At 39.6% G+C, this 12596-nt stretch overlaps 2 protein-coding genes across 4 annotated transcripts; one reads left to right on the top strand and one right to left on the bottom strand.

Annotated features, from left to right (window-relative positions):
- Window positions 1–41: 41 nt before the first annotated feature.
- LOC143369573 (RCC1 and BTB domain-containing protein 1) lies at window positions 42–10244 on the bottom strand. 2 transcript variants are annotated; one of them, XM_076813685.1, is made up of 10 exons: window positions 10108–10244; window positions 2254–2456; window positions 1991–2152; window positions 1648–1921; window positions 1449–1576; window positions 1114–1383; window positions 787–911; window positions 620–717; window positions 414–544; window positions 42–354 (listed from the first exon to the last, which is right to left on the bottom strand). In XM_076813685.1, exons 2-10 carry the CDS (start codon window positions 2431–2433, stop codon window positions 214–216), a joined length of 1509 nt encoding a protein of 502 aa, XP_076669800.1. In that variant the 5' UTR covers window positions 2434–2456; window positions 10108–10244; the 3' UTR covers window positions 42–213. The 2 variants fall into 2 exon arrangements, with proteins under 2 accessions (XP_076669800.1, XP_076669799.1); XM_076813684.1 differs by lacking the exon at window positions 10108–10244 and adding an exon at window positions 2587–2891.
- Window positions 8580–11549, top strand: LOC143369571 (transcription initiation factor TFIID subunit 6). 2 transcript variants are annotated; one of them, XM_076813679.1, is made up of 9 exons: window positions 8580–8809; window positions 8944–9148; window positions 9247–9565; window positions 9636–10039; window positions 10115–10318; window positions 10385–10567; window positions 10648–10864; window positions 10951–11285; window positions 11350–11549. In XM_076813679.1, the coding sequence occupies exons 2-9, from the start codon at window positions 8969–8971 to the stop codon at window positions 11443–11445; spliced, it is 1938 nt and encodes a 645-aa protein (XP_076669794.1). In that variant the 5' UTR covers window positions 8580–8809; window positions 8944–8968; the 3' UTR covers window positions 11446–11549. The 2 variants fall into 2 exon arrangements, with proteins under 2 accessions (XP_076669794.1, XP_076669793.1); XM_076813678.1 differs by having other exon boundaries at window positions 8580–9148.
- Window positions 11550–12596: the final 1047 nt, after the last annotated feature.

The raw sequence follows: 12596 nt of genomic DNA, 5'->3' as shown, positions 1-12596 counted from the left end.
CCATTGAAATGAGGGGGCGTGTTGCTTAGGAAAAGTTAGAATGCGGAACAAGTAGGTTTCTTTAATCACAAGTGTCCCAGCAAGGAACCGAACACATTACAATTATAGTAAAAAAATATCCTTACAACGTTTGCCTAATCTTACATATTATTCAAATACTCTTGTAGATTCTCCTCTAAAATGTATCGATATTTACACCATAATTATCATAAATTATGTCTTAAAGGCACCCGCGTTAGCAGCTTTAATTATGAAAGACTTCATCGTGAGTTGATCTAGTTCGGAAAAATACGGCGTATTCACCACCACAGTCATGTGCTTTAAAGCGTACAGAATGCAGTACACCTCCAATTCCTAGAAACGCATAATATCACAGGCACTAAGTAATACTCGAACTTTAAAATGTTACTTACTTTAGCGTTGTATCGCATAGCTATGCTATATAAAAATATCACGTTGTTAACAGTAACATCTTTCTTTATCAATCGTATCCAGCAACTCCGCAGTTTGCTCTCACAGTAGGCGTTCGTTAAATTTAAGAATTCTTTCCGAAAACACAAATTATAGTTTGCATAATGATACTTACAGAACATCATAACAAATGCACTTAAATATTTACCATCTGCATCTTCTACAGGTAGATCGATCTGATCTGTGTACAAATATTTCAAAAATGCTCTATATACGTTGTAGGAAAATTGGTCATGTTTTATGACTCTAGAAGCAATACTTGATTAGCAACTTCATATATATATATATATATATATATCTGATTCACCGACCTACCTTTGATTATTCTCTGCCCAGTGTTCTTGAAACATTGTTCTGAAGTACTGAGAACGTATCTTCAAAATAGCCTTGTGAACATGAATAGGCTTTTCTTCCACTTGAATAGTGAGATCACTTGTATTCTATAATATATAATATATGTAATTCCATAGAATAACAAAAGATTGAAGAGTCCTTGTAGAAAACATCAAGGACAAAAATCAAGTTCTATACTATGGTATTACCATTGGCACATAGAACATTTTCCGATAAAATTTTTTTCAAGTGTGTTTTCTACAAGAACTCTTCAATTAATGATTATTGTTATGTACAAAGACTACCTACTGCATCGTCAAATGCTTCACCGATACGAACTGTTAGATTTGTCGTATCTGTATTACAAAGTTCGAATGGTTTATGCATGACATTGGGTGTTGCATAACATGCGAGAGCATCGTACAAGCATCTGTGCGGTGTAAGCGTTGGGACTGCAATACATTGTCCTAGACAGTGGCCCCAGATAAATACAAGATTGTCATCCCCCATAGCTACGCTTATGTTGTTATAATGAGTAGCTGCCACATCCAATACTCTCCTTATTGAGGGGATATTTAACTGGAAACATTTCCGTTGCTTAATTATCGGGCAAATTATCAAGATGCGTGCAGTACAAAAGTTACCTGTACTGGACTGCAAACTGTGGTGTCTTCACTATGACCCAGTTGTCCATAAGTGTTTACTCCCCAAGTATACAGTATCCCCTGCTTGCTTAGTGCTAGAGTATGCATATAACCACAGACAACTTTCTCTGTGAATACAAGTAAATATTATCACTACTTTTGTAGTACTTAACTTTCTTCAACAAAAATTCAATATTACTTATCGCAATTCCAGGAAGTTCAATGATTTTACAAGGCTTTCCTTGATAATCATAATTTCCAATTCCTAATTGGCCAAGGCTGTTATCACCCCAACCATAAACCTGTCCATCAACAGTGACAGCCATGCTGAATGAGTCTCCACAGCTAATACAAGCAATTTTTTTCCCACCCATTAAATCAGACTCCACTTTCCTGGGTGTTGGTATATTAGTCATGTAAATGTTATTCGGGTATTCTGGTGTTCCATGCTTATTTTCACCCCATTGATATACCTAAACATGTTATTTCAGATCATTACGGAGAATTACACCGCTCTTAAGTCCAAGTTTTTACCTCTTTACCTCACCATTGGCTGTGAGTGCCACAGAGTGAAATTTTCCACAAGCTATATCAACAACTGTCGTACTTAGCAGCTCTAGCACATGAGTAGGCGTCACAGTAGGATATGTACTGTTATGATTATTTCCTAATTGAAATTTATTATTGTTTCCCCAAGAATATACCTTTTGTATAATTCAGTTTATTAATTGGTGTAATATTAAGAATTCTATAAAACATTATGACACTAATTTAATATATGTTGTTGCGCGTAATCTTCAAATACCTGTCCATCATATGTGAGAGCCAAAACATGCGAGCTGCTGCCATGTGCAAAAGTTTTAATATTCTTTTTGCATAATCCAATAACTTTTATTGGAGTCAGTGAACTGCTAGTAGTCCCAGTTCCAGAACACCCTTCGTTGTTACTTCCTAGAGCATACACCATATCATCATGCGTCACCATTAAAGCTTCTTTACCCGAACTGCCTATGAAGTAAAGTCCAACGTTAGAATGTATTGTTTAAATTTTGAAATACTCTTTTCCCATCTACACAAATATAACTTAACTTCTGCTCAGAAATAATAGAAAAAACAGCAGTTAAAAAATAAATTTTACCATGTACAACAACCATACGGATGCGTGAAATAAATTCTGGCTCTAGCATATTTAAGATTGGCCAGTTCATTAAACTCTTTGAAATGTCCATCTTAAAGATCCAAGTTATGGTTCCGCTTCATATGCGCACATCTCAATTTTCGTTTTCATCTTTTTTTACACGATAATTGTAAAATCACAGACGAGGTATATGATAGACCTATCAACCAATGCATTTTTCTGTCACCGATTTGGGGGGTCCCAGGACCTCCTTACCATTTTAGTGTCGCATGCAACGTTACCGGTGAAGTCTCGAAACAAATTGTAACGCTCGCGTAGTAGCAATTAGAATTCAACACGTGTAAAACTAGGGGCGGTATTCTCAGTCGCTACTTATTCTTAAGGGGGTAGACACGGGTAATGCAGCGCTCTGTATACCGACATAATCTGGCCCGAAACATGGGTTTGCGCGCTGACATTGTTTGTCCATATATGAGCAAATTTTGGGCTGGGCGAGGTCTCATTCGAAAGATGAAGGTTGAATGCAGCCCGCTCTGCTCATGGTTCAAAGAGATTGTGTTGATATGTAATAATATGAGTGTCCAAAGTAGAGAAAAAGTGGGCGAAATTCACTCGCAGATTCCAAGCATTTGTACGTCACTAAAAGTGTTTTGTGACTCAAACGATGAGCAGAGCGGGTTGTACTGAACCTTCCTCTTTCGAATGAGACCTCACCCAGCTCAAAATTTGCTCATATAACGACAAACAACGTAAGCCCGTGATTGCATTCCCAAATACGAGTTCCGCCGTATTGGCGATAATATAGAGCAAGTCACGTGACAAATTTAGTTCACATAGTGAATACGATATGGCGCCTACTCGGGAGGACTGCCAACGTGGAATCATAGCAAAACTGGAGCGTTCAGTGGATAAATATGCCACAGTAAAAGCGTGATGCAGTCAATGTATGCATTTTCGTACGATTAGAGGTTAGGTTATATGCATTTTAGACATACATTGACGTAGGAACTGCTGGGAATTGTATACATTTACTAAATTAATGCTTTTATCGTTACATATACATCACTTGAAATCGCTGTCGTATTTATGTCATAGTAATTCAGGCAGTTAGAACAACAACGGACTAACCTACATTAAAAAAAAATTTCCTATTGTATATCGATGGCTTACAATTAGTGCACACATATTGTATGTCCACTTTTAGCGTTTTTGAGAAAAACAGGTTCAAACATTCAATGGTACTTTATAATTACATAAATACTTTTTGCATTATTGTAATATAGGTATCACTGAAAGTATGTATTTAGTAGTATAAGTTAGAATCTGCAAAATTATAATAATAACTCGACAATAATGCTTGAAAGTTGGACATGCTATTGTAACCAAGTACAGAGGAGGACATACTATACTGAATGATATTATATAAAAATGAATGAAAGGAATAATACTGGAAATAATCTCACTTCAATATTATATTTATTTTTAAAGTAACAGGAATAAAAAAGTAATTCGCAATAGATATAGGAAGACTTTAAATTTTGTTTATTTATTGTTACATTTTTCCAAGACCATTTTCATCCAGTAACGTCTCCGGAGAGCAAATCAAAGAGCGAGAAGTGGCGTAGATGTTTCGAGACAGTGACTGTTTAACGAAGAGATGCAGAATTTTCGAACACCTCTTGAAAGGCCTGCACCTTTTATTTGCAACTTTAAGGCGATGCCTTTGAAGCTGAAATTTAGTATACCTCTTTCCACTTCATGTTCTCCTGATATATTGGCCAAAATCTGGCAAAAATTTTTAGAATGCACAAAATTGGGCTTTGTAACAGGAGAACATGCCGTCGAAAGAGATGGCACAAAGTAACGTCTTCGGAGAAACAATCGAGGATGCCTTCGAAGCTGAAATTCAGAATACCTCTTTTCGCTTTATGTTCTCCTGATACCTGGGCCAAAATCTGGCAAATATTTTCAGAATGCACAAAATTGGGCTTTGTAACAGGAGAACATGATGTCGAAAGAGGTGGCACTAAGTAACGTCTTCGGAGAGAGAATCGAGGATGCCTTCGAAGCTGAAATTCAGAATACCTCTTTTCGCTTCATGTTCTCCTGATACCTGGGCCAAAATCTGGCAAATATTTTCAGAATGCACAAAATTGGGCTTTGTAACAGGAGAACATGATGTCGAAAGAGGTGGCACTAAGTAACGTCTTCGGAGAGAGAATCGAGGATGCCTTCGAAGCTGAAATTCAGAATACCTCTTTTCGCTTCATGTTCTCCTGATACCTGGGCCAAAATCTGGCAAAAATTTTCAGAATGCACAAAATTGGGCTTTGTAACAGGAGAACATGATGTCGAAAGAGGTGGCACTAAGTAACGTCTTCGGAGAGAGAATCGAGGATGCCTTCGAAGCTGAAATTCAGAATACCTCTTTTCGCTTCATGTTCTCCTGATACCTGCGCCAAAATCTGGCAAAAATTTTCAGAATGCACAAATTGGGCTTTGTAACAGGAGAACATGATGTCGAAAGAGGTGGCAAAAATAGGAAATCAGGTTTTTGCCGAATTTCTCATATACTAGGGGATGAAAAATTTTGAAAAAAATCAGAGGCATTTCTGTTATCGGGGCACATATTATAGAATTGTTTCAGATTTTTAAATTGAAAAACCAAGCTGTGAAAAATAAAAAACGCCAAAAAATGCTGAAAAATACCGATTGTGTATCGAAGCAGGCTTGGCACTATAATTATATTTTTACTGTAAGTACGTATGATTGTTACTATTGTCCTGAATTTTTTTCAGATTTTTAAATTGAAAAACCAAGCTGTGAAAAATAAAAAACGCCAAAAAATGCTGAAAAATGCCGATTGTGTATCGAAGCAGGCTTGGCACTATAATTATATTTTTACTTTAAGTACGTATGATTGTTACTATTGTCCTGAATTTTTTTCAGATTTTTAAATTGAAAAACCAAGCTGTGAAAAATAAAAAACGCCAAAAAATGCGGAAAAATGCCGATTGTGTATCGAAGCAGGCTTGGCACTATAATTATATTTTTACTGTAAGTACGTATGATTGTTAGTATTGTCCTGAATTTTTTTCAGATTTTTCAATTTGTTGCGCCGCAGTTAAAAAAATTAAAAACCTATTTTTTCGTCGTTTTTTCCGTGTCGGAGTAATGTCAGGGGCATAACAGTTTCAAATGATTCGGTTTTTTCAGTTTCTTTAATTCCTATGATGTTTTGCTGTACGCATAAACATAGAAGATCGCATAAAACACTTATTTCATGAAGCAATTCGACGTATAAGTTACTCTGACACGGAAAAAACGACGAAAAAATCGGTTTTTAATTTTTTTAACTGCGGCGCACCGAATTGAAAAATCTGAAAAAAATTCAGGACAATAGTAACAAAGATACGTACTTACAGTAAAAATATAATTATAGTGCCAAGACTGCTTCGATGCACAATCGGCATTTTTCAGCATTTTTTGGCGTTTTTTAGTTTTCACGACTTGGTTTTTCAATTTAAAAATTTGAAACAATTCTCTAATATGTGCCCCGATAACAGAAATGTCTCTGATTTTTTTCAAAATTTTTCATCCCCTAGTATAGGAGAAATTCGGCAAAAACCTGATTTCCTATTTTTGCCCTTTACTACCCTCCGGGTGGAGACACGAAGTTGAAAATTGCCACAAATGTTTCTTTTTTAATAAGCTTTCGAATGATTCATCGTGAGTCGAATTCGGTTCAAGGGCACATTTGACCATCTTAACCGGCTATACCCTTTAGTATACCTCTTTCCACTTCATGTTCTCCTGATATAATGGCCAAAATCTGGCAAAAATTTTCAGAATGCACAAAATTGGGCTTTGTAACAGGAGAACATGATGTCGAAAGAGGTGGCACTAAGTAACGTCTTCGGAGAGAGAATCGAGGATGCCTTCGAAGCTGAAATTCAGAATACCTCTTTTCGTTTCATGTTCTCCTGATACCTGCGCCAAAATCTGGCAAAAATTTTCAGAATGCACAAAATTGGGCTTTGTAACAGGAGAACATGATGTCGAAAGAGGTGGCACTAAGTAACGTCTTCGGAGAGAGAATCGAGGATGCCTTCGAAGCTGAAATTCAGAATACCTCTTTTCGCTTCATGTTCTCCTGATACCTGGGCCAAAATCTGGCAAAAATTTTCAGAATGCTCAAAATTGGGCATTGTAACAGGAGAACATGATGTCGAAAGAGGTGGCACTAAGTAACGTCTTCGGAGAGAGAATCGAGGATGCCTTCGAAGCTGAAATTCAGAATACCTCTTTTCGCTTCATGTTCTCCTGATACCTGGGCCAAAATCTGGCAAAAATTTTCAGAATGCTCAAAATTGGGCATTGTAACAGGAGAACATGATGTCGAAAGAGGTGGCACTAAGTAACGTCTTCGGAGAGAGAATCGAGGATGCCTTCGAAGCTGAAATTCAGAATACCTCTTTTCGCTTCATGTTCTCCTGATACCTGGGCCAAAATCTGGCAAAAATTTTCAGAATGCTCAAAATTGGGCATTGTAACAGGAGAACATGATGTCGAAAGAGGTGGCACTAAGTAACGTCTTCGGAGAGAGAATCGAGGATGCCTTCGAAGCTGAAATTCAGAATACCTCTTTTCGCTTCATGTTCTCCTGATACCTGGGCCAAAATCTGGCAAAAATTTTCAGAATGCTCAAAATTGGGCATTGTAACAGGAGAACATGATGTCGAAAGAGGTGGCACTAAGTAACGTCTTCGGAGAGAGAATCGAGGATGCCTTCGAAGCTGAAATTCAGAATACCTCTTTTCGCTTCATGTTCTCCTGATACCTGGGCCAAAATCTGGCAAAAATTTTCAGAATGCTCAAAATTGGGCATTGTAACAGGAGAACATGATGTCGAAAGAGGTGGCACTAAGTAACGTCTTCGGAGAGAGAATCAAACAGCGAGAAGTGGCGCAGAATTTTCGAACGCCTCTTGAAAGGCCTGCGCCTGTTATTTGCAAGTTTAAGGCGATGCCTTTGAAGCTGAAATAGCCACTAAACATTTGTTGTCATATAGCATATATTTAGGTTATATTTTCTGTCACTTCGAGGAGCCGACCACATAATAATCACGCGCATCCAGTCTGCGCATTTTCACTAGCCCAATTCAACATTCGATACAATTTTGTATATATAATGTTTGTTGATAACTGCTTTCTGCAGAGGACGTTGTAATAAGTGTATTTCATGTTCTGTTTCGGTGCTTTGCTAGTAAAAAAATGTCTAACCTAACAAATTTCATTTTCTGGGGACATTCCCTCATCTATTTTCCCTTTTTACTTAGAATTCCTTACTGCTAACGTAGAATATTGTAGCATAAGCACATTTCAAGTAATTAAAATGTACAATGAATTTTCTACGTTTACAGTACCAGCCGACTTTGCGTTTAAATTTTTATAAGTATAACGGAACAGCTGAGAATTTCTTTCCTTATTCAGAATAGAATACAGAAATAGCAAACAGCTGCCTCTCGCGTTCACCGGGTAATCGTCGATCTACCGGTATTACCATTTCTGTGCAGAAAAAAATGCTGTAATACCGATCTTCCGAATCGGCCAGGTCACGTGACGTGTCTACCCCCTTAAGCAAATGTTTAAGCATGCGGCATCCTCTACTAACCTAGTAGCTAGTAGAGGATGCCGAATGCATTTGCTTAAGAATAAGTAGCGACTGAGAATACCGCCCTATGAATTCCTGATGTCTTAAGTGAAATAGGATCGTCTTCTAGAAGATGAACTTAAGCATTTGCTTAAGAAACGTTTGTGAATATCGCCCCTATACCTGGTCTGTGCCTGTACCTCGTCTGTGGTGAAACAAATTATCGGATGACAATATTGTCCTTTGCTACCTTGCCGTTCATCACCGTTCATTCTGTTGAGGTTTTAGTAAGTAAGCCAACAGAGCGCACTGGGATCGCATAAACGAAATGATGTATCCAATATCTAATCACGCACAGTTACCGAACGACTGCCGTTGCAACCGTTCGAGTTGAGGTTAGCATCTCGAACGGGCTAATTGAAGTTTGCAAGTAATATTACATTTTTCAACTAAGTAGTTGACATCGTTAGATTTCAAATATAAAGAAATTTGATGCGCGTCTCACGCAGCTGCTGGAAATCATAGCTGTGTACGAGAATACATAATTGTGCGCAAAGGTTTCCTTGCTGAGGTCAGTGTCTAGGCTTCTAATACTAACAGCGATGAGAGCTTTAACTTAAGTATAACGTGGACGCAATTCTTCATGATTTGTAATCGCAAATCGCGAGGCGTACTATTCTAATAAACCTAGAAGTACGTTTACAGAGGACAAATATTCGACGCTTATCATATGGAATGCGATGACCAAAATACTCTAAGGATGAATGAAAGCGAGTCCGTATATGGGACTACGTTATCCCAGGAATCAATAAAAGTGATTGCGGAAAGTATAGGCGTTGGAAATTTTCCCGACGAAGCTGCTAAAGATCTTGCCGAGGATGTTAGCTATAGGCTTAAAGAAATCATACAGGTTCGCATATCCTTCCATCGAGACTATGTCGTAATTACGTTTCATCCACCTGGAGGGTCCTTTTGTGTCTATTTCTAATTCCAATCTTTGATTCCCAGGATGCTGCCAAGTTCATGAGACACGGTAAACGTCAGCGCATGACAACCCACGACATAGATCACGCGTTGAAAATAAAGAATATTGAACCGACGTACGGATTCTTTGCCAAAGATCATGTACCTTTCCGCTTTGCTTCCGGGGGTGGTAGGGAATTACACTTTGTAGAAGAAAAGGAGATCGATCTCAACGAAGTTATATCTATGTCTGGTGGACAAACGTGGCCCAAGCTGCCTTTAGAAATTACATTGCGCGCCCATTGGCTTTGTATAGACGGCGTTCAACCTACGATCCCAGAGAACCCACCTCCAGTTTCTAAAGGTATCGATATCAACCGCAGCACGAGCGCTTTTATTCCACTATGCTAATCTTACTCTGAATTGCACGACAGATGTTCAGAAGCTGGAAAGTGTCGATCCAACGAGCAAACTCTCCAGCAAGAGTCAGAATACCGGTGTCGGGAAGCCGGGCGGCGGAGGGAAGAGTCAGAAATTACGTAACGTCGAAACCGTTCATGTTAAACAATTAGCGACGCACGAATTGAGCGTTGAACAGCAGTTATATTACAAGGAGATCACCGAAGCTTGCGTCGGATCGGACGAAGCACGTAGAGCAGAGGCGCTTCAATCACTCTCCGCCGATCCCGGTCTACACGAAATGCTGGCGCGTATGTGCACGTTCATCGCGGAGGGTGTACGCGTGAACGTGGTCCAAAATAATCTCGCGCTCCTCATTTATCTTATGCGTATGGTTAAAGCTCTTTTGGACAATCCCAGTCTTTACTTAGAAAAATACGTATGTATTCTCGTCGTGCGTAGCGTCCAATAAACATTTCAGTTCTCTGGATTAATATTATACTTTACCTTGTAGCTGCACGAATTGATACCGTCTATCGCGACGTGCATAGTTTCACGGCAGTTGTGTATGAGACCGGAGGTAGACAATCACTGGGCTCTTCGCGATTTCGCTTCACGGCTGATGGCTCAAATTTGTAAGAATTTCAACACCTCTACGAACAATGTGCAGACCAGAGTGACCAGAATGTTTAGTCAAGCTTTGGCCAAAAATAGTCAGGTATAGTAGTGACAAGTACAAGATATAATAAACCCGCGGCACGGTAATATGCAAGATATTTTTCAGACTCCATTGGCGTCTCTTTATGGCGCAATCGAAGGATTATGCGAGTTAGGTACCGAGGTAATCAAAGCGCTAGTTATCCCGAAAATCAAATCCATTTCCGAGCGTATGGAATCGTGCATCGAAGGACCAGGTTTGTCGAGCGTGGATAAAAATGGAGCGGGTCATATAAAGACTCTACTTGTGGTAAACAATGCATCCTACGAGTTCGTGTTTTATTGCGTCTCACTATAGAATTTGTTGCAAAACTGTAAAATACTTTACAGAAAGCCGTGGCTCCGGTTTTAAAGACATTACGATCACCGCCAGATTACGTAGAAGACTACAAACAAGATTACGGTTACATAGGACCCGCGTTATGCGCGGCAGTCGCAAAAGCTCGCACGCAGCCGGCAACGTTAGCTACAACTGCGTCAACAACAACGGCTCTGACAACGAGTCAACAAGGTCCCACGTGCACTGGAAAGACTATCGTGCAAGCCGGTACTTTTATTCCTGTAGCATACATTTGTTTCTGTCACTTATCTCTTTAGATTTTCACTTATCTCTTTTCTTATTTCTCGTTCAAGTGACAAGTTCCAGTCCTGGACAACAAGCCGGGCGTACAATAATGCTGGGTACGAGTAGAGCCGCCGGCGGACCTACTCCCTCTGTTGGCGGGCAGAAATTCGTCATTCTGCAATCGCGATCGCAGACACCGACCGCTACTAATATCAACAATAGCGCGATACAGCAGCAACAGCAACAAACCCAACAACAGCCGCAACAACAGTCGCAGCAGCAGCAAGTTAAAATATCCCAGAGCAATGTCGGTCAGCAGAAAAGCCACATACAAAGCGGCGCGCCGAAATTAGTAGTCGTTTGTATGTCCAGTAGTAGCCACGGTACTACCACGGTAACTCAGGTGTGTATAACGTAGCGATGTATCTAGTAATACAGGATTAATAATCATAATCGTGTTCTCGCAGGGAAACATATCAGCAAAAACTCAGAGCGTTTTCGTCGCTCAGCAAAGCGTCGAGTGCTCGCTGAGTCCAGAAGAGGAACAACAGTCCTTTCAGTGATAACGATTAAGGTGAATCGAAACATTCAAATATCCGATACTTTGTACAGAAATAAACTCTTAACTATAATATGCCTAGTATAAGGAAAATAAAGATTTTTTATAAATTTAGGAACATAACGTATTAAATATGATATTGCGAAACAGTTGACCATGTTCCAGCAGAGTACGCTAGAGTTGACTGCATAGGCGACTTGTACCACTGCGCGTGTGCATTGATGGTATGCTTAGGAAAGGAGGCATGTAGCCTAATTTGTCGCAGACGCTCCTCGTGTCGTTTCTACTGATTTCCACCCGCACAGTCGATGCAGCCGGGTTGTAATTGCTTCTTTTGTTCCTCTTTATTTCTATACTTTGTTCCTTTTGTTTCCTCAGCTCAAACATTCACTGAGAATTACCAGAATAATGCGTTTTACATTCCACGATTTATGCAACGTTTCTAAAAATCGTTCTTTCCAAATATCTCTCCAGAATTTCGCACAACCAACTGTTGCGAATTCCATGACTTAGCTCTGTAATTAAAACAATTTCGCATAATTCAGTAAGCAAGCTGCAGCACTGCCTTCGTAATTTTATTTCACAAGGGCTTCTATTTTCTACCAGCCACGGATTTCAAAGTTACTGAACGCCTCGAATAACTTCGGGCAAATTATATCTATTAGAAGGAAAACGTCCCACTCTATACGCTTCTATAATTAGTACATCGGTCTATATTAAAGATTGCAATGCATTTTGCAAGCGAACCGATTTATCCCAGTGAATCGTACAATTCCCAGACCTTGGAAACACCCAACAGGACCGGCCATATGACGCGCAGCTGGGATAACTCCGCGATGAGTCATTGAAGCTCGTCAACCCCTCAAAGTCCTTCGAGCCCACCCTCTCCCCGTTGCGCCCGAAATAGCAGTGGCATTTCCTGCCCGAAAACTATAATTCCTAAATGTAGACTCGACTAAAATCCACTCGAGACGGTCTACGCGCATGTATCTACGCGAGACGTATAATTAGAGAAATGTGGTCCGATACCTAAATAATAAAGCACGAAAAAGCGTATTCGTTGGTGAAGAGAACGCGAGACTTCTTTTTCGTGCCTCGAATGAGAAATCATGCTGGCCGCGGAGGGTGAGTCAGCCACCCTCCGATGACGGTCAA

This window comes from Andrena cerasifolii, chromosome 6 (genome assembly GCF_050908995.1).
Source record: "Andrena cerasifolii isolate SP2316 chromosome 6, iyAndCera1_principal, whole genome shotgun sequence".
Lineage (NCBI taxonomy): Eukaryota > Metazoa > Arthropoda > Insecta > Hymenoptera > Andrenidae > Andrena > Andrena cerasifolii.
The sequence above is the reverse complement of the archived record's forward strand: the minus strand, read 5'-3'. Positions and strand labels throughout refer to the sequence as shown.